General features: G+C 50.0%; 1 protein-coding gene across 4 annotated transcripts in view; it reads left to right on the top strand.

The window, feature by feature from the left end:
- Nucleotides 1-21,799, top strand: part of LOC135903138 (iroquois-class homeodomain protein IRX-6-like) — a 116,002-nt gene that overhangs the window by 47,943 nt on the left and 46,260 nt on the right. For 2 of the 4 annotated variants that reach the window (XM_065433534.1, XM_070530712.1), the window contains exons 2-3: nucleotides 11,455-11,554; nucleotides 20,987-21,259. In XM_065433534.1, the coding sequence (XP_065289606.1) occupies nucleotides 20,993-21,259 (267 nt within the window). In that variant the 5' untranslated portion in view covers nucleotides 11,455-11,554; nucleotides 20,987-20,992. Of the gene's footprint in view, nucleotides 1-438; nucleotides 572-11,454; nucleotides 11,555-20,983; nucleotides 21,260-21,799 lie in introns of those variants that run through there. The other 2 variants (XM_065433536.1, XM_065433535.1) reach the window with 2 other exon arrangements.

Below are 21,799 nucleotides of genomic sequence, written 5' to 3'. Positions count from 1 at the left end.
CCCCGTACAGGATAGCCAACGGGACGTCTGTCTGGTTAAGCCCGCTTTGTCTTTGTTCTCTTTCTCTTTCTAGCAACGTTACTCGGGAATGAATGAATGGCAGGTTATTTACTGGAACTGTTTGTACGCGGTGATTCCGTACAGAGAGTTAGTCGAGACCTGCTATAACTGCAGACGAGTGGGACATCGGGCGGACGTTTGTTATCGTCCGAAGACTAATCTCTGTCGCCGTTGCGGAAAGGATCATCCTGCACCACCGGAAGGAGAGCCGCTGACCTGCACTCCAGACTGCATCGTGTGCCATGGGGCGCACAACACGGGGAGCCGGAACTGCAAGTTTCGTCTAGCCCGTAAGCAGCCGACGGGCCTGCAGCAGGGCAGTGAGGACAACGGCCTAACTGACAAGGAGGAGCGGCGCTCGAGGCCCAGGAAGCGGTCATCCAGCGGTGCGAGAGACGATAACAAGAGCAGGGACCGGTCCACTTCCTTCCCACCACTGCCCGGACCCGAGCGTGGCAAAGGAGAACAGGGTTCCAGTCATGGAAGAAGTCCCAGTGCCACGAGAAAAAAGGTGAGCTGGCCCTACGTGGCCTCCCAGAGTGAGACTGCTCGAGAGAAGGAGCTACAAAGGCAGGTGCAGCAGCAGGCTGAGACGATTAAAAAGATGGAAGTCAGGATGGCAGAGATGGAACGCGCGCTTAAAAGCGACAAAGGACAAAGGGTACAGACGCTGGTGGTCCAGGCCCCACTGAAAGCGGCACAGGCGACTGCTTCTCGCGAGAGCGAGAGCACAGCTATGGAGGTGGAGAATCGGGAGAAGCTTAAGAGGCCGCCATCGGCGGATGAGGGAGCTAATGCAAAAAGAGTGGCAGAAACTTCAACGGCGGACACGCCGCAGCCAGTCGTTAAAGTCACTAGTCTTAGGGGGGAAATGTCTGCCCTTGCGGACAGAATAGGAAAACTGGAGGAAAGACAGGATAGGTTGGAAGCTCGGGTCGACAGGATCGAAGCCAGACTAGACAAGATTGAGGAGCGTCTTGACGCCTTCACCAATGACATGCGGGCTTTCCAAACACAGGTTATGGGCATGTTTCAACAGCTCAATGCTACGCTACAGGCTAGATTGCCTCCCGTAGTCGGCCAAGCGCCGATGTTAGTAAACCTAGTGCCTAATCATGGCCCCTCGCCAGCAAATTGAGGTTTGGCAGTGGAACTGCAGGGGCTTCCGTCGCAAGCGGGGGAACCTGCAATTGCACATACAAAATCTGGACAGTAAGCCTGACATTGTAGCTTTGCAAGAGGCTAGTGGCTGGGTGAAATTACCGGGATTTAAGGCATTTACACCGCCAGAGATTGATCGGAGAGGTGTATCGAGCGTCTTCACGGCCATGCTAGTCCATCGCAACGCCACGGCGATTCAGCATACCATAGATAGCAGCAGAGAGGACTACGTCCTGCTAGAGGTTCTGCCCAAAAGTAAGGACGATAAGAGTCTCTTTGTACTTAATGTATATTCTTCTCCTAAAGATAAAGGGCTGGGCTTGCCAGACCTCTTGATAAAGACGCAACGGCTAGCGGCTAGGGCTCAACTCATTGTGGTTGGAGATTTCAATGCGCCTCATCCGGAGTGGGGCTACATCCGAGCCACTCCAAAGGGAAATAGGCTTTGGCGGGTAGCTCAGGACCTACAATGGACAACCTTGAACAACCCGCTAGATCATACGAGGATAGGCAACAGCGTTAGCGCAGACACCTCTCCGGACCTCACATTTGTTAAAGGTATTAGGGATGCAAAGTGGGTAAACACGGGACAGCCACTGGGCAGTGATCACTACATCCTTTCCACGGTATTTAGTGCTGCTAAGCACAAAGACAGGGTAAAAGGAACTAGAGTGACGGATTGGGACAGATTTCGGAAAGTCAGGAAAGACACAGTGAGCGGGGAAATCGAGGACTTGGGAGCCTGGGTTGAGGCGCTCAAGCAGGACGTGAAGAGTACCACAGCAGAGGTTCCGACGGTGGAGGAAGGTTTTACGGCGGACTCTAGACTGTTACACATGTGGGAAGCGCATGCGAGTCTCCTTCGGAGATGGAAGAAACAAAAGCATAATGGGGTCCTCCGTAGGAAGGTGGCCAAGCTAGAACGAGAAATCGAAACCTACACGTTGGACTTGCAGTGCAAACAATGGGGTCAAATTTGTGACCGGATGAATGGGCAATTCGGATGCAAAAAAACATGGCAGTTGTTGAGGCACCTTTTAGATCCGGCGGCAACCAAATCGGCGCAGAAGGGTCAAATGGCTAGGTTAGTTCATCAATATCAAGGCACGACTGGGGAGTTCATTCAAGAACTCCGAAGTCGTTACATAAATGGCGAGGCGGGCGGTTTCTTGCCGGATTACTCGGGAGAGGAAAACCTCGAATTAGATGCGGACTTTACGGTGGCGGAGGTGGAGTTTGCAATGGGGCAGCTTCGTACTACGTCGGCAGCGGGTCCAGATGGGGTTACTAATAAAATGCTGAGGAACCTGGATTTCAAGTCAGTGGAGGCGCTCACGGACTTGATGAACAAATATTGGGCGGCCGGGGAGATCCTGGCAGAGTGGAAGCATGCTAGGATTACATTTATTCCTAAACCAGGGAAGAAGATCTGTATTGAGAATCTTCGACCCATCTCACTGACGTCCTGCTTGGCCAAATTGATGGAGCATGTGGTCCTCAACAGGCTTCAGGGTTATGTGGAGGACAAGGAGTTGATACCTAAAACGATGATTGGCTTCAGGGCTAATTTATCAACGCAGGACGTCATGATACAGCTCAAAAAGGATGTGGTTGATCCTGGGTACGGCACGGGCACGAAGGCTATCTTGGGGCTCGACCTCACAAAGGCCTTTGACAATGTCACCCATGAGGCAATATTAAGGAACCTATCGGACATAGGACCGGGGGGGAGAACCTTCCGATACATCAGATCATTTCTGGATGATAGGACTGCGGAGATTGTAGTCGGAGAATTTAAATCGGATCCTTTCCCGTTGGGGGGCAGGGGGACACCACAAGGGTCGGTTTTATCGCCGTTCTTGTTTAATCTCGCCTTTATCAAGATACCGCCCAGGCTGGCAATGATATCGGGACTTAAACATACATTTTATGCGGATGACATTACTCTATGGGTAACAAAGGGAAGCGACGCACAATTGGAGGAAACTTTACAACAGGCAGTGGATATTGTGGAGGAGCTAGCGGGGGAGGCAGGACTCTCGTGCTCTCAGCCCAAGTCCGAGCTTTTTGTGCTTAGGGATAAACCAAGAGGGATACATGCGAGGCACTATGTGCCGCCACCACCGCTGAAGGTGAAAGTGGGGGGTGCACCGGTCGCTGAGGTCCAAACGATTAGGATCCTGGGTCTGTATCTGCAGACTAACAGGAAGAATAGGGAGGCCTTGGAAAGGCTCAAAAATACAGTCAATGCTACCGTGAGACTTATCAGGAGAATCGCCAATCGTAAACAAGGCGTCAAGGAAAAGGACTTGTGTAAGCTGGTACAGGCGTTTGTGCTCAGTAGAATAGTGTATGCGACGCCTTATATGAAGATGGACGCGACGGAGAAAGGCAAGGTGGAGGCTATGATTAGACAGGCGTATAAGGCGGCCCTTGGGTTGCCTAACAATACTTCCACCGAAAGGCTGCTGGGATTAGGGGTGCACAACACCTTGGAAGAACTGCGGGAGGCACACTTGGCGATGCAACTCAGTAGACTTTCCAAAACGATAGTAGGGAGGGATATATTGGAAAGGATCGGCATTGGAGTTGATCCTCCAGCTGGGGACATGAACATTCAGGTGAAGCGAGAAATGCACAAGGGCTTGTACATAAAACCTTTACCTAAAAATATGCATCCGATACATCACGAGAACCGTAGGAAGGCAAGAGCCAGAGCTTTACATGCTAAGTACGGGAAGTACAACGGGGCGGTCTACGTAGATGTCGCCGAGTATAAGAACAATGACGCATTTGCAGTTGCGGTGGTGGATGGGCGGGGACGCTTAATCACCTCTGGATCAGTCAAAACCCGCTCCTCAGAAACTGCAGAGGAGGCGGCGATAGCGCTAGCTATAGGTAATACTGAAGCTGACCTGATTTTCAGCGACTCTAAAACAGCCATCCGAAATTTGGCGAGGGGCAGAATCTCTGTCACAGCGGCAGGATTACTAAATCGGGCCACGGGGCGAGGGACTACGGAGGTGGAAATTGTCTGGGTACCGGCCCACTCTGCTGGGAACCCTGGGAACGAGGCGGCTCACATGAATGCTCGAGGTTTCGTCAGCCGAGCAGGTGAGCCGGACGTTCCAGGGAGGTCCACGAGAGATGGGCTGGTGTCCTTTCACGACATTACTAACCATTACAAACTTGAGCGGAGAATTTACCCTCCACCGGACAAGCAATTGGTGAAGGCGCAGGAAAGCGTCTGGCGAAGATTGCAGACGAGATCTTTCTATAACCCATACGTGTTAAACAAAATCTACCCAGACGTTCAGCCGGAATGCAAATGGTGCCAGGAACTGGCCACCTATGACCACATATTATGGAGCTGTAGCATAGCGCCGCCACCGGCGGATATTATGCGTGATCCTTCTCTCGAGCAGTGGGAGGCCGTGTTGGCCAGCTCAGACCCGGTCGTCCAGACCAGGGCCGTGGAGTGGGCCACCCAGGTCGCCGTCAGCCATGAGCTGATGGCCATCTAGCACGGAATCGTCCGCACATGCGTTCTGACGAAAATAAAGTTTTTCCATCCATCCATCGGGAATGAAACACGAGTGACCAAACAAATGTTCATCGTCTTTGCAAGCTGGCCAATATGAGTGAAACAGACGCGACTTATCCTCGCACACATAGTTTCAGGTCGAAAGCGGGCTTTCTAGCGCTCTACGTACAGCGAAACCACAATGCACTTTGAAGAACTGACACGTAAAATCTGTTTTCTTTTGTTTATTTGTTCGGATATTAGTCCCGCCCCATAATACAGCCGGGGACGGCATGATCTCCGGCACACCAGGTGTGAAATAAGCTGAGCGGTCAGTTTGCCAGGTTCGCTAAGTAGCGTAACTACGTATGCTGAGTCACAATCAAAGAAGATGCTGTTCCATGCTGAACCCTACCTGATTGGCGTTTTTTGTGAATTAAAAATTATAAAGGAAAGAGCGCGGTAAAGGGCCGACAAAGGGCATATATAATTTACCATGTGCAACAATATGAACGGATCGATCCTCGCAGCTAGATCAGTGGCTGTGATTTTTTTTCTTCTGTTGAGCACGAAGTCGTCGGTTCGATACCCACACGAAGCAGCCGCATTATATAGGGCAGCCAGAATGCAGAAACGCTCGTGTACCCAGCTTTGCATGCACGCAAACGAACCTGGCGACCGAAATTAGTCTCGAGCTTCTGACTATGGCGCCTGTCAGAGCCACAGTGTCACTTTTGGGACGTTAAACCCTGCACATAAATCAATACATCGGTGGCTTGTCGACAAATCTAGAACAATAGCTCGCTGTTGGTGTCGCGGCGGTTATTTCTTACGCGAAGTTGTAGAGTAGAAGAAACTAATGGGGCCAGCTAGACTGATTGATTTTTTATTTTGCATAGCCACGCAGGAGAAGTTAAATCCAGTTTAATTAGAACTAAAAGTATCGACTTCGAGACTATCTAGACTGTATGTAGCGAAAATAAAAGCACGAAGTAAATGATTATTTTTGCCATAAAGCGATGCGCCACCGGCACATATCTTGAAACAATAGGACACGTCGACTTGACGCTTAGCCCGTTAAAAGAATCTGCAGAATTCAGCAATTTCTTCGGCGCTAAACTCATTGCGACATCAGCGGGATCTCACAGCCGACACGGCCATTTTCTATAGAGGTGTGCGAATAGTGATTTTTGAGACCGAATCGAATACAAATCGAAAAAGGGAATCGAATCGCATCGAATATGGAATACTTTTCCAGTAGTTCTCGAATAATAAGTAGCCGTTATCAAAATTAATATAGTACGATGTTCACATCCCAATATTCTTAAAGTTAGCAAGTTTGTGTCATTGCATGGTGCGTTATGAAGCGTTCCTTATTAAAATCACAAATGGAGCATTAGGACCAAATCAGCAGTTTCTTCGCATGTACAAGGCTCTTCACAGAGTGCGAATGATCGCTGTGCAGCCTGTACGTTATGGCTACCAAAGTGACGTAGCCTGCCTCACTATGCAAGTTCTCGTGTTTTATAACTATACTGTGCCCACGGGGGGTGAAAATTTACCGTACTCTTGCTCCAATTTTAGGCGTATTTGGACGCAGTTGACGTTTTGAAATATTCGATTCGAAAAATATTTGCTCTTACGAATAGGGACTATTCTATTCGAAGATCCCATCGAACTGGACACTATTCGATTCGTTATTCGAAAGTTTTGAATATTCGCACACGTCTATATAGCATCTTCTGAAGAACATCATCACGAAGCACATGGCGCCGTCCTTGTCCGCTACATAGTACAGTATTGCCTGCTGTCTCCTACAGAATAACCCCTCCCCCCCTCCATCTACACACGCCAATATCTCAATCTCTGCACAGAGCGCGACACCTTGATTAAATTACTAGGCAAAAATGTCGCGGGATACTGTAGTGGTTAGCGCGTTCCGCTCGGAAATGCGGATTAGCGCAGGGTCATGAGATGGAATGGCGGTGGTGGCCAATGTTTTGTTTTAAGCGCGCAAGTTCATATTTTCTGCGCCGCGTGCGCCTTTGCTGACGTTCTAATGTAACCGTAGAATATCACGTTCAGTGCTATTAGAAGGTATCTGTGCTTAAGAGATACCTATGGAGTGACTTTATACATGCAAGTAGTTTTGTCGGGACATATATTGTTAGATTACGCAGAGCAGAGACGCCTGACTGGCATTGCTTTGGGCTTTAAAGTGACGTGCTATATAAGCCGGCTTGTTGGCGCTTGGATTTTCTGCAGCACGAAGAACGCAGTGGCGGTGCTAGGCGAAGATTTCTTCGCCTTGCGGCGAAGCTGACAGTGGGGATAATGGGGTGGCCTGGCGACGACGCGATAAATGACGACGACATGATAAGAACAGCGGCCGCTGTCAGCGTCACGGACAGACGGACGCAGCAAACCAAGTTTCGAGCTTTCCACGGTTGTTGTAGTAAAGGTTGCACGTTTATAAACGAAAGGTCGTAACGATGCATAGAGGTTACGAAAAGGGGCGATGAACGTATTAAACATCGTCTGTTTCGGCGTTGCTCGCCACTTCGGAGAATAACGAACGAGTCATTTTTGGAAGCTTACACGACTTGCTATTTTTTTGGCAACATTTGTACTTGTGTATATAAAGAAATCACGCCAACGCAGTTTGTGATAAGCATAATTTGCCTCTTCTGAAATGACAGCCTCGCTGCATTTTCGGGAGCTCATCCTCGTTTATAAGCAGCTTGTTTAGGCTGCAGGATCTTTAAGTAAAGGTGGAAACTTGTGCATATAGGAAGGACAAGGAAGCAACATCCGTGGTTTTATGAAACTGAGTGGACAAATACTTCTCTTTGCCCTTTAGCCCAAGAGCAAAACGAAAAAGGAAAAGCGAAATGGATGGAGGAAAGAAAAATATTGTGCCAGAAGGCTTGCGTGTTGCGAGCCTGCAGTCGGTGCAATCGTGTCACTATGGGCAGTCACAACTCGGTTCTCGTCATTAGAGCTTGCGGGATTCTTCTACCGCATTGTCAGTATACCGCGAGTATATTTACAAATTCAGACCTGCATTCACCGCTCAGCTCTAAGCGACTGACCACGAAAGTTTCTCTCAGGATCCACACTCCGCATTCTGTTCGATCTGTTCACTTGACAGGCACGCAAGTCTTTCTTGTGTGTAGTACAGAGGCCTCGACAGGCGCCGCGTGAGCAGGGATCGTGTGGCCGACGCCGACCACAAGTCAGCTTTTCTCTCGTCCGGCCTTGGGAGAAGAAAAGACGGCACCGACGAGCTGCGGGTTTGCGATCGCGTGCGCCGACCACTCCAAACACCCCCAGTGTTGGAGTCAGACGCCGCCGGAAAAGTCATTCGCATTCATTGCTTCCTTGGTCAAGAAAAACTGGCTCGCTCGCGAGGAGAAGGCCGCGCCAGAACAAGTGGAACGACAACTTCCGCTTGCTAATGGTCCCCGAGCGACGACAGCGCCACCGCAGAGTGGCTTCCGCTTCGTGCCTGAGCGCGATTAATCTCGCCACCAAGATGATGCCTCGCCTTCGTCACCACTAACGACGTTATTATCTTGTGTGAGGCAGGAAGCCTCCCGCTCGCACGAGCTGGCTTTTTGCATTGTGTGGACACTGGGCACGTATATATGAGCCCGCACATGCCTGTTACGCGAGCGCCGACTGTCCTGTGTGTCGCTTTGTTTTGCCGTGTCGCATCGCCACTCGATTCTGCTCGGCCACATTAAGTGTGAAAGGCCGAGCCCCAGTCGGCCGGCACAGCACGATGCGTGCAGGGTGCTTGTAGGCGAGGTGCGTGACTCGGCGGCTCAGAACAACACCACAGGACTCCTCCTTCCTCTCTCAAATCCTAACGTGACTCGACAAGCTGCTGCTACATTATCGCGCACTCTCGGCGAAGACGCAAAGTAACAGCGTCGGTGTCGCTGAAGTCTGCAGCAGCACCAGAAGCAGTTTGGTACGTGCGGCGAAGTTAGGGGGCAGAAAACGAAAACAACGGTTCGGTCGGTTACCGCGCAAGCATTAACTAGCACGCGCAACATATGTACAAGGCGTATCTACGTGCCGTCACGTAGTCAGGAGGAGCGAACAAGTCCGGCGAGTTCTTGTACAAGGTTGATTTGTTGACGCGATAAGACCCGAAAATGTGTGCTGTGTTTCAAGCAGTCGGCTCGTGGGGGGGAAGTATATACAAGGGATCAGATATTGGAAGAAAACAGTAAACGGTGAACAGGTACCTTTAAGAAAAACACGCGTATTTCGCCGAACTAGCATGCAGTCAGTATTCGCAAAAGGCCAGCGTGGCTCCTACATTGCGCAGTCTGAGCAACCGCGAGACCTGCCTCATTGCCTTGCGCGATATAGTACCTCCCAGCACTCCTACTTACTCAATTTTTTTCCCGAATTTCGTTTAGAATAAAGTACGGTGGTTCTCATTTCATTATTTTATTTTTTTTTCCTGGGAGGACACGAAACGTACGACTCCCTGCGATACTGTACTAAAAAGACACTTATTTAATACACTTGCTATACAGCTGAGGGGCCGACGAGAATAAAACATCAGTTGCTAACGTTTCCTATTTGTCTGGCAATCTGATCTATTCGTACGCTGAAACTCTACAGCCTCCCGCTGCCCATCGGGTTTCAAGGATAACGTCCAAATACGCGCAATAACAAACAAACAAACAAACAAACAAACAAACAAACAAACAAACAAACAAACAAACAAACAAACAAACAAACAAACAAACAAACAAACAAACAAATGAGCAGAAAGCTCAAGGAAATTCGCGTTTCACGTATAAGGTGTGCCTAACGGACAGCAATGAAATCGCTGGAGAAAAAAGAAAACTAAACTGAAGGGAGCACGTTCAGTGAAACACCCGCCGGAGGTGGCTCAAGTCGATAGGCGCGCCTTTACTTCACCAAAAGCCGCCGCGGAGCCGAAATCCCAGACACTCTATTTCTTTTATGGCCAGCGTTCGCAAATGGTTCAGCGCTCTCGGCCGAAACAGGAGTGGTGAGACGAGCAAGCTCCCCCAGCACATTCTGCCGATAGCCGACGCTGTAGCGCAAAATAACAAGTGCAGCGTGGTTTTCTGCGCGGCAAGAACATTAAGAAACAACCAAAACAAATTCATTACAATCTAACGAACACGACTCCAAACAGCGGCACCATGGTCCGGCCTATTTCCGCAAATAGCCCGGCGTTAGAGACACACGCAGGCGGTGGTTCCGACAAGCGGAAGAGCGGCCGATTGAGCTCCTCGAGGAGCCCGAGCTCTGGGCTCAAGCAGATGAAAGAGCAACGGCTCGCCGGTCAGCCAAGGAAAGAAGGCGGTGAGCCTTTTTGGACGTCGAGCAGCCGTCGACTCCCTCCACTTCTCTGTTCGGCCGTTGCACGGCTTTCATCAAGAGGCACCTTCTCTGGACGCGTTGCAGTCCGCTTGGCCGGGACGGCGGACAGTAAAAACCACGACGACTTTCGCGCCGGCCGCACATAGATTCCACTTACTGGGGAGAAAGACAGACCACGTGCGCTGCTGCGAGGAAGTGTAAACCGCTCAGTCGTTAATGTCATATCCGCGGCCGGCAGCGGCTTCCTCGCGGCGGGTCGGGCTCGATTCGGCTCTTGTTTATAGAGATGGGCTCTCGGCAGGCGATTAAGGTGAGCGCGGGACGTAATGTGTCGCGCGCGCAGCTGGCCGAAGCCTGCTTGCGTTGCCCTGCGTACGCGGTCTCGGGGTGCGATACTGTTCTCGGTTTTCCTCTCCCCGTTCTTCGACGATGCATGACTGATGCACGTTTCGCTCTCATTTTGTCACTGTAAGGGATATTTCTCAAACGAGAGCATACTATTAAGCGCACTTATCGATCTGTGCTACACTCTTTTTACTGCCTATGGCATACCGTATAGCGTCCCCGGATAACAGATTCCCTTCTTTTTTTTTTTCTTTCTTTTTTATGTTGGTGGTCTCTTCACCGATTTTGAAAATGATTATTTAGTAGCATGACAACGACGTTTACTGCATGTCATGTGTTGGTCGTGGTCGCTTGAAGCGCGTTTCAAGTAAGATAAAAATAAAACATAGGATTGCACTTTTGAAGTCTTCCAATCATGAGTATACTTAGACTCGCAATAACACTGCATTAATTTGTCCATAAACTTTAGGCGAGGTGCGACGACAAAGGCCCTTTTGCGCTTCCTATATATCAGATGCAGAACCTATCGTAGGCTCGGCGTGTGTGTGTGTGTGTGTGTGCGTGCGTGTGTGTGTGTGTGTGTGTGTGTGTGTGTGTGTGTGTGTGTGTGTGTGTGTGTGTGTGTGTGTGTGTGTGTGTGTGTGTGTGTGTGTGTGTGTGTGTGTGTGTGTGTGTGTGTGTGTGTGTTCAGGTGGCTTCATTAGGCTGAACGAAATATTTTAGTTTATCCACCGCTTGAAGTTTTGACCTTGATAAGCTTGATGAACGATGCCTCTCTTTTTCTTTTTTATTTTTTTTTATTTCTGGTACCTAGACCAGTCGATAGAACAGCACCCTTCATACATTTTTCTACAACGTATTCTTTTTCTTGGACAAGGTAGTTCTAATGCGCGTTCTCAGAGGAGCAGATAACGGTGTATTCATGAAGCGTTATATTGGTACGAAGAAGGACTATGTGCATGGTCTACATTGGGCTGTTTTCTTTTCAGGAATCCTTGAGATGTCACGTCCGAAGATCTAGCGCTTGGGTTGACCAAAAAAGGCTCCACCACGGCAGATAGCGGGGAAGAAAGAAATCTGTGCATCAAGGTAACTGCCGCTTGACTTTCAAGTTCATTTATGTTAACGCCTTTGTCAACACTGTTTTACTGTGCTTGTGCGTGATTGTGCTTGAGGACCGCTTGGGGGCGGCGTTCTTCCTTGGTTGGTGCTGCGGGCGCCGCACGATAATTTGTCGCTTGCCGGATTCGACCCGTGACTGACCAGTTGCGACGACCAGCAGCTGTGAATGGCCGGCGCTTTTTGGAAAGTGAAGGTTGCGATTGCCTAAGCCCGTTATCTGATGCGTCATGCCCGCTTCCCGAGTCGCAGGCTTGCCGACCGTGAGACTGCGAGTATAGGTCGACGTCAGGGAGACACTGACACGATGCGGCACTCTATCTAAATGAATGGCGCTCTTGAACAAAGTGGCTGAACCGCAGCCCGTGCTGATACACAATGACATCAACAGCCAATGCGTCTTTGAATGAAGCTATATATGCGGCCGTAACCGGTAGTTGTCGTGGGCGTAGCATAAAATAGCAGTAACAGGGAGAATTGGCGCTTCCTGACCTTACGTGCCTTTCGCACGGCGCGCTATAAAATATATATGCGCCGGCAAAGGGCGTTCGAGGGTCTCGCGCGGAAGCCGCCTGCACTTGCTCGCGGCTAACGAGCAGCATTTCCCGCCGGCCAGTGGAAAGCGTTCGCGGCCAAGCAGCCGCTCGCAATCAGTGGCAGCCGCGTCCGACCCCGTCGCGCTGACCGTGCGGCGGCGGTAGTCTGTGCAGCCGTAACCCGAATTGCCGCAATGGCTTGACCCCTTTAGTATTCCGCGGAGAGTGCGCCGGGGACGCGCCGTGTAGCGGAAGGGGGATACGTGAGCCTCACGCGGCAGGGATGGCCCCGAATTGGGGTAATTTCATTTCCTGCCCGGCTGACACCCCGGCTGCCAATAACAAAGACGTTACCCTCCCCAGGGTGCAATGAGGCGACTCATGCTCACCACTGCCTAATGAAATATCCCCTAAGAAAGGGTCATCGGCGCACTCTGCCGGGACGCCGCCTTCGGCCTCAAGTAGGAAACGTGTCCCGTTCCCGACAAAGACCAGCGTCTGTTTCCGAAGCGGCACTCGATCGTCACCACGCGAGTGACAGCGTCGAGTTTCTGCAGGAAGGGACGCTCGACCAGCTTAGCGTTCCACGTTCCTTTAGCAAAGTCGATACGTTCAATGAGTGCTCATGTACACGCAGGCCCCAACATGTTGTTGTTGGTGTTGCATCGTGTGCACTCGGCTGCTGCATCAGCGAGGATCGCAGAAACATGGGCACATTACTACAAGCCTTAATGACAGAGAGACGACTTTATTTTACTGCTCAATTGCAAGCCGCCTCATCCTTTGTCACAGAAAACTACGCCAGAGCTATGTTTGACTTCCATCACTTATACCTCCATATTAGTTAAAAGTGACTCCATTATGATGCCCATGTGCAGCTCACTGAGGTGACTCCCATCACGGGAGCCAATCCTCCTTCTAGGGCAATTATAAACTAATTTGCTGTGGAGCTTTGTAGTTGTATGCTGTGTAGCTTACTTTCTTTGTTTTGCCTTAAAATATTGCGGCTTTAGCATGCGGAAATTTGTCGGCCAAACAAACCTTGTGTGTACTTTAAGTGAATGGCTGTTGTGTAGTCAATTCTAAAACACGTCGCAACATTGCTGATGAGGTACCACATATAAAGGCTGCATATTGAAAGTGGGCCGTGGCTCCTCGGCCACTACTTTGCCGCTTAGCACGCCGCGAACACTCAAGTTCTGCGCCATTGGGATCTGGATAATACTGGTTAATGCTTTAGAAGTCGGCTTGTATAGCAGTTGCTTCAACAACGTACATAGCTCTGGATAGTAGTGAGGCCTTCACAAGAACGCAGAGCGCCTTCTCCTTAATGATACGGGCCTTGTGCGGCTTTCTCTACTTCTCGTACCATTGCATATCGCGGATCCTGTTGACTTCAATATTGAATTAGGCATTCCACGAACACCTTGACAGATGAATTTATTTATTACGCACGGTATTGAAAATGCGAACTATTAGTCGCCAGACTCTCCACACATATGTGCAAGATCTAGGCCGTTCAAGTTTTCAGGCTGTTTTCCATACCTCCTTTATACGTAAAGTGCAAACTCAATAACTAAAATAACATAAAATCAATAAATAAGTATTTAAAGATATTAATTGCTCTCAGAGATATTTCAACCATATAATTTGGATCCACATACGGGGGCATGGTAGCAGTGACATCTGAGCACGTCGACTACGGATACTAAGATTACAAAACCAGTGGTCTACTGAGGTATACGTTCCAGATATTGGGATGCATTCACAAAATTACACCAATAGCGCAATGATACCCTTTCTGGCCTGCCGTGTTTATGAGCCCGAAAAGTGTGCTGGCCTTTCGGTGCAGAATACTTAGCGGGCAAGCTCAGAGAAGTAATCTACACCTATCACATACATAATAACTAGGAATATTGACACATTGTTGGCTGTGCAGTGTGAGCGACGACGCGGTTTTACCTATGAGAAGTGATTCACAGCTCACTCGATAACTGTCATGCTTGTCCAGATTATTGCTTACAACCACAGCACAAAACGGATAAAAAAAACGACACTAGCGCGACTTCTATGTCTGCTTTCTATGTGCGGTCATGTGTTCTGCGCTGTGGTGAAGAACAAATCTGTAAATTGGTTCAGTGTACGCATTTTATTATTATATACTTGCACAGCTAGCACGCACTACATATTAATAAAGGGCAAACGAGACATCCACCCAATCGTAGCAGTTGCTACAAAGGCGGGTTCCTCGAAAGAAAAGCCTCGCAGTTGAAGAAAAATTCGTCCTGGTCCGGAACTCGAACCCGGGACCACCGTCTTTCCGAGGCAGCCGCTCTACCATCTGAGCTAAGAAGGCGGCTAGCAGATGGCATGCAGGACGAAGTCGAACTTCTATACACGCTCGTCCTGACATCAACAGATTGTACGACTACATGGCTTCCTACAGTGTATGTGTGACAGCCTAATGATCGTAATGGCATCATTGTAGTAAAAGTCTGTGACGCAGTGTTCGTGTGAAAAAAATCATAGATGCGTTGCACGCGCGGAATCGTATGTAACACGCACAAGGTGCTGCCTATAGCGTCGGACTGTGCGTTGCCCTGGCAATTCACTGTTTCCTTCTTTTTCTCGTTTTCCGCCATGCGTTAGCTGTTGAACGATGGTTTAGTTCTTTTTGAGCAAGACTGAAAGAAGCCAGTCTGGGTTAGAGAAGCTTCAGACCATTTGCAGCTAGCTTTGCGGCTTTTCGCTAAAGCAAGCACCCATTAATCCTTGCAGTCCGCGCTGCGCTGATGGCTTCCTACTGGGAGAGATAATTAAAGGCGTCGACTTGCGGACACTTGCATTGCAGGTTTCTTTTTCCTGTAATTTGACTGGTTTATGTAGTCGACACATGTGAGCCCGTAGAAAGGGGCCGCAGCGAAAACGCCGAAGACGTCGTAATTCGCTCATTACGTGCGTTCTCTCGCGAAAGCATGCGTACCGTGCGAGTGAACTACTGCGTTGACAGATCATTTTGTGAAATCTGAAGCACTCACCAGACTTCTGATCAGTCTTGCTCGCAATAAGATATTCCCTCCGAGTAATCCGGAGCGCACTGTGTAAGCTTGGCGTGCATGACTGCATGCGCGATGGCGGAGATACGACCAGGCTGCCAGCGAGCTCGGATCCCATAGCGATGATGAAAACTGCGTGGCTTCAAGGGCACACCGCGTTCATCGTCCTCCGTCTCTGTAGCAACCTTCGTGTCCTCGCTCTCTTCGTGTACACTTGACGATCGACCTGAAGCAGTGGCTCAAGTTTTGCAACAGTGCGACACGGACGTTCGAGAAAAATTAAAGAGCAGGCGGCGGGTGTGTCCGTATGCAGATAGTGTAATGGTAACATGCGTTTTGCGTTTCGCGCCGGCATATCCTCGCACTTCTTGCCGCTCCTGATAAAAATCAAACAAGGATAAAAAGCTCCAGTGAACTGCGGCGCTCTTTACGTCTTGCTCTCTCTCTCGCTCTGTGCGTGCGTGTCTGCGCGTGTGCGTGCGCGTGTTTGTCTGTGTACGTGTACGTGTGTCTTTAATTGCACGGCTTTTCTAAAGATATCTAGGCCATCGGCTACTCCTGGTATAGTCTGCCTAACAAACGTGCAAACAATAAAGATAAAATTTCAAGAATACATGGGAAAAGCGCCACACACGTAAAATATCGCTGGAAAACATTGGAAAAGTATCGATGTTTGCAGATGCTCGTATCTTTTGGCCTAGAACACTTAACGTACGCTTAGTTAGCACGTAGTAAATTTAGCGATGACGTGGCCGGTAGATTTGTGGACAATGCTTCGCATGATCCTTTCTATATTTTGCCGCATTTAATGCTATCGCTTTAGTTAGGCTGTCTGCCGCGATGTTCTGGTATCTTCTCTCGCACTCTTAGTTAGAAGATCTGTTCTCGTTCGCAGTTTCCTTTCTCCTTTTTCTTCCTTATCGTAGTTCCAGGGGATCATTCCACAACAGGCAGACGAGACGTTGTCTCGAGGGGTTGTTTTTCACCAGTGCAAGCTTTCTCGCACGAAACTGGTTAGTGTCGCTGCGCTGTCAAGTGCAAGCAGCCACGACAAAAATTATATGTATACCACGCACAGGTGGTGGCTGTATCTCTCGCCTTTCCGTTTTGCGTTTCCAACATCGTGCCTAATTTGGTGCACATACAAGGAACCCGGATGCCGCAACATAGTCAGTAAAGTTACGTATAGGGTTCGCTTATGTAGCTACAAATATTTTAATCACAACTGGTGCGCTGTAATGCATAACATGTAAAGGTACCACTTTGGCGATAATTTAAACAGGTAGGGCCTGTGAGACAGCTATAACTATGCCGTGAAGCTTTAATGACAAACTAGAATCTTATCCGGTTAACCTCCTTGCCTTTCCCATCCCGTTTATATCTCTCTTTTAGTAACACATAACTGCAACGAACATGTACCCGACTGGTTTCATTCGACGTAGAAATACCATTATGTTCCACACAGAAGGCCCCTCACGCGGTTGGGGCATTAGAAACAAGAGCCGTGCGTATAGGTCACGTGATGACGGTGTGCTCACAAAATATTACAGCTTTCTCATGTTCAACATTTTCTTGCTTCTATTTCACTTACAACATTTTATTTGCTTCTGTTTCCGCTATTACTGAATGACTTTAAAAATACATGCAGTAGAACGCACCCTGGGACGGGGCTTTACAACTCACAGCGCATAACCAAAATTTCTATATATGGGATCCGGTCAGCGTCCCTTTATAGCCGCGGATCACGTTGCTTACGAATCCCACCATTGTCCATCCTCTGCACGTACTTATATACGTATGCATGTTCTGAACTTGTAATTATCGCAACTCGGCACTGTTCTCGACTGAACCTGACTTTGACGTAATATCTGCGCGACAACACCAAATAAGAAGCGCGCGCGCGCTTATTTCCTGTGCGTCCACGCCACCCGCGCGCGGCGCCTTGTGGCGTCCGTAAATGGCGCATGACAGCCGTTGAGTCCACACAGCCAAGAGCTGCGCGTCCTGCACAGAAGCTATACTTTGTTTGCAACTCTTCTCGGTCCGTCAGCCAGGCCTGCGTACGCGTGACCATTACCCGGAATATTCCTCTTACGCGTCACCGGCGCGCTTAAGAGCAGAGGGCAGAGCGCAGCCGGCGGCCAAGGCACCGCGAGCCGTCTCACCCGCTTGTGCCACTTGAGCGGAAGAGCATTCAGCTTCCTCATTAAGAAAAATTGCGCACGCTAAAGAGATGTTCTTACGGGCTTGAAAACATCAGGCTGGCTTGCTTGTTATTTGTTTGTGTACAATTACGGTGATATAAACACGAATAATGCCAGTGTCTCCGCCGAGGCGCTTCAGCGTCGCCAGGTATCTGCGACGTCATCCCAAAGCTGCCATTGTTCCTCGGCTCGAGATAGCTGCTCATAAAGCCGAGAACTGAGCAGCAGATAAAAAGCGAGAGAAGACGGGGAAGAAAGGAAGAAAGAAACGAACTGGCGAAAATGCGAGGCAGCGGGAGTAACAAAGCGAGCGAAGACGAGCCGCGCGGCCACACAATAAGAGCAGCGCAATTACTGCGCCAAATTCGAACAATCACGGCTGCAAACAATCACGGCCAAATTGGAAGTGAGCGTGGCGCGCACAGTGTAAACGCGTTGAGCGTATGTCAGGCAGGCCTCGCGCGGCTTTTGTTTCGCCGCTCCTGTTGTGTGTCTTCATTCCACTTAATTCGGTAATTATCACTGCGGGTATGTCGGCAAACACTGCGCACACATACAGGACTAGTCGCGCTGTGCCGTCAGCGAGACGACTCGACTGCGGGATAAGCGGGTTTGCGGACTGAACACGCTGTGACCGCCGTGTTAGTCGCCGCCGTCTTGAAATCGATACCCTTCGTGCGTTAAGTGCCCCTCGGTTCAGCATGATACAACTTTCGTCACGTTAAGGGAATTAAGCTCGCTGCGTTGCGCCTTCGTTATTGTTCACGCACTTGAACGGGGATGAGGGTGGGAATGGAGAGATGTGTCCGGCGTTTTCATTGTGTCTCATGTAAAGGAGAAGTAGTCTTGTCCTCCGAAAACGCACAGCGACGACGTTCAGCCGCTGCCCGTGTTCCCTACCGTACATGGTTGCCAAGGTTCAGGTAATTTTTCTCTGCCTCGCTTCAAGAGACCGATTAGTTGCAAACAGAAGGAGTAGCTGCCTTGGGCCCGTCACAATGAATGATCGTTACATAGCTACACACATTCGGGCCACACTCACGTGAAGGGCGCAGCGTGTGCCGACAGCGTGATTGATCCCCGCACATACCGAACGTGGCGCACAAAAGAACGCCTGTTGCATCTTGGAGCACACGCAAGAGCAAACGTATCGTCTCGTAATCGGGGCAAGCCAGCTGAAAGCCGTGTGCATATATGCACAGATGCGAGAATCTGGGCGCACGACGAGAACATCGCGTGTTCTCGAACAGAATGAAGTTTGTGTGCCATTTGCTCTAGTGCTTTCTTCCTCCTTACGTTTTCGCTCTAACAGAAGAAAAGCTACCACTCGTGTACCAACTCGGCCGAGTCGGTATTGTTTCTGCTGCGCATTTGGCAGTTTCATGAATTGTCTTCCGCATAAAGGTAACGACGCAACTAACGCACAATCCTCGAATGTCTTTGTCGAGCGAGGCTGACCGCAAGCAGTAACTTCCGACATTACGACGGGGTCACTCGTCGGTGCGAGCGGCAGTTCTTTCAATGACTCCTAGCCGGCGCTCCAGGCCCACCACAGGCGCACAAACCAACATCACGTGGGCGCAGTCCAGTCACAGGCTCGTATACGCTAGGGAGTCGTTTGTGAAGAGAGCTTAGGACGCTAACAGCAGGGAAGAATAAAAAAAATATATATATAAGGGCAGAAGTGAGCGCAAGAAGCCGAGGAAGGATGGAAGGCAACAACAACGACAAAAAGAAAAAATAATAATAATAAAGACGAAAAGGGAAAAAGAAAGAAAGACAGTACGACCACTGAGAAAGGCGAAGGGCAACGCGGGATCACTGGGAGGTGACGCCCCGCTCGTAGGTCTCTCTCTTGAATGGGGAAGTGGTGGTGGTCTTCCTTGCCGGAGAACGGAAAAAAATAAATCAGAAGGTCGCGTAGGCACCAACAGAGGTCACAGGAGGGAAACGGTCTTTTCACGCGCGAGAAAGGAAAGCCCACAGAGCGCCTGTCATCTCCCGTCTAGTTCAAACCGTCGTATAGCCTCTGGCTGCGCAATGCGCCTGCAGTTACGGGCGATAGATGGCGCTCACTTTGACGCAGTCGTGTTTATATTATTATTTACGAGTTGAAATGTATCTTGTAGGTGCAAATAAGTCTTGTAATCTTGAATACAGTAGGGAACATTAGTGGGGTAAATTCTTTCGTGTGTGCGCGTGTATGTGGACCGCGTGAGTGTGTACACGTTGTGCGTGTCTGATTTGCTGATTACATTATTGATTGATTTATTGATTGCACAGTTCGTAGTTGATGGTGATTGCTTTGTTGTTCAGCTGCAGCATTCATAGTTCTCTTTCACTTCATTTCACTTCAACGATGTCTGCAGCGCGGAACGAGCAGTATTCGAAGGTCGTCGACGTCGTCCGTGTGCCAAAGTCTCAAAGCCTCAGATATGCACGTGCCAATTGCGTGTGAGCTAAAATGATGTTCAAAAGTCTACGCTGTGATCGATTTGATCTTTGTTGAAAGTTTTATTTCATAACTCTGTCTTTGTACTGAGCAAAACAGAGTGCAGAGTACGATGCAAAATTATAAGATGCAGCAAAAAAAATCTATCATGCTAAAAGTTGGTCATGGCGCCATTATCATCTTTAATCGTACGTGATGCGTGTTACAACTTCCTAACAATATTTAACTTCGAGAATTCAGCGAAACGCCCGCTTTCGTGGCGACAATTGCATTAACTTATTCATATCGGCCTGACTTAGGTGCTGTTCTTAGCTGGACGGCAGGTCTGTCTGCGCGCGTACAGACGAGTGCCGTGTTTACAAACGGCGTGTCGGCACTGAGTGAGTGTGTACGCCGAGTTCTCAATGTTCCCACTCCACTGGGCTGGCCACTGTAAACAAAACAGAGCAGCAAGTACGGTTACATTTTCAGTTGCGCACAAAACATTGAGCACATTTGTTTCTACAAGTGGTGACAGATGTGTGCTTTTTTCCCCCGTCATTTTAATTTCATTGCCATAGTAGTTCATTTGCATCCATAACTTGGAGCCAGGGTTTCGTCAGCGGAAGACATTGCTGCATACAGAATTCATAGAACAGTGAAACTCTTGACATTCTCTAAAATATGTTCCGAACGATTAATGACAAAATCGTTATTAGGGCACACGACTTATATGGGGCGCACAGCATCGTCTTGACTGTATTCGGACAGCGCTGGGCCGCAGTACAGCCAGGCCGGTGCCGTACGCGGGCGCAAGTGTGTGTGGTCTGGCCTTTTCGTAACAGCAGCGAAAGGTAGAGCATGTTTGTCGGCGAGCCAGCAGATAGTGCCTGCCACTGGGGCGTTCTGTCACGGTCGGCGACGCAGAGACAGAGCGATAATAGAGAAGGAAGCTGCGGGCCTGAAAGCGGCGGCCCTCCCAATCTCGGCCGGCGGCTGCCCTCCGCGGGAAGTCGTCAACAGCGGCAGAAGCGGGAGAGTCGCTCGCGAAAAAGCCACCCACACATGGCGCGCGCGCACGGGGCAGCAAGGGGGCGACCCCATAAGTCCCCCCGCTGACCCCCCGCGGGAGAGGAGGCCACACCGTGAGCGGCGGCGCTTGCTTCCCTCAGCAGGTCCCGATGCCAGGCCAGACGACTCAGAGTCTTCATGGCAGCGCTCCAGCCGCCGGGACGCCGTGTTGCGAGTCCGGGCGCCCCGTCTTGACCGACCCGATCACCGGCCAGACGGTGTGCTCCTGCCAGTACGACGCGCAGCTGCTCAACTACCAGAGGCTCGCCGCCTCTGGGCTGCCCATCAACATGTACGGGACGGCGGCGGCGTACGCCGGAGAGCAAGGCTTCCTGCCCCTCGGCGCCGCCGAGCAGTCCGCCTTCTACTCGCCTTCGGTGAGTGCGGCTCCGCTTGGCGCGCTGCCCACGTGGGCGCGCGCATCGCCGCGCACGTGCGCGCCGCCGCGCAATTTGCTCTCGTTGCGAACCGCTATTATCACCGCTGGCGCCTTTTTTTTTTTGTTTGCCGCCTGTGTGTGCGTGCGTGTGGTCCGTTGAACCTCGTATCTGCTTCGAGCCCTGTAATAGCCAGAGCTCGAGGTTGCGGGTTCGGTCCCGGCCACGGAGGGTGCATTTCGATGATGGTGAAATACAAGAACGCTCGTGTACTTAGAGTTGCGCGCGCGTTAAAGAAACAGAGGTGGTCAAACTTAATCCGGAGTCCCTCCCTATGGCGTGCCTCATAATCAGGTCGTGCTTTTGTTACGTAAAACTCCTGAATTTAATTACTTTTTGTTTTTGTCATTTGGGTGCCTTGTAAATTTTTTTTTTTCTACGGGAAGGAAAATGAAGCGGCGCCAGTTTAACCGTTGCCTCTACACGCAAGCCTAGCGAAACAACTGCGGTAATAAATGTCACGTTTAGCAAATGTGACTG

This window comes from Dermacentor albipictus, chromosome 1 (genome assembly GCF_038994185.2).
Source record: "Dermacentor albipictus isolate Rhodes 1998 colony chromosome 1, USDA_Dalb.pri_finalv2, whole genome shotgun sequence".
NCBI classification, from domain to species: domain Eukaryota; kingdom Metazoa; phylum Arthropoda; class Arachnida; order Ixodida; family Ixodidae; genus Dermacentor; species Dermacentor albipictus.
This window is presented reverse-complemented; position numbering and strand designations above follow the sequence as displayed.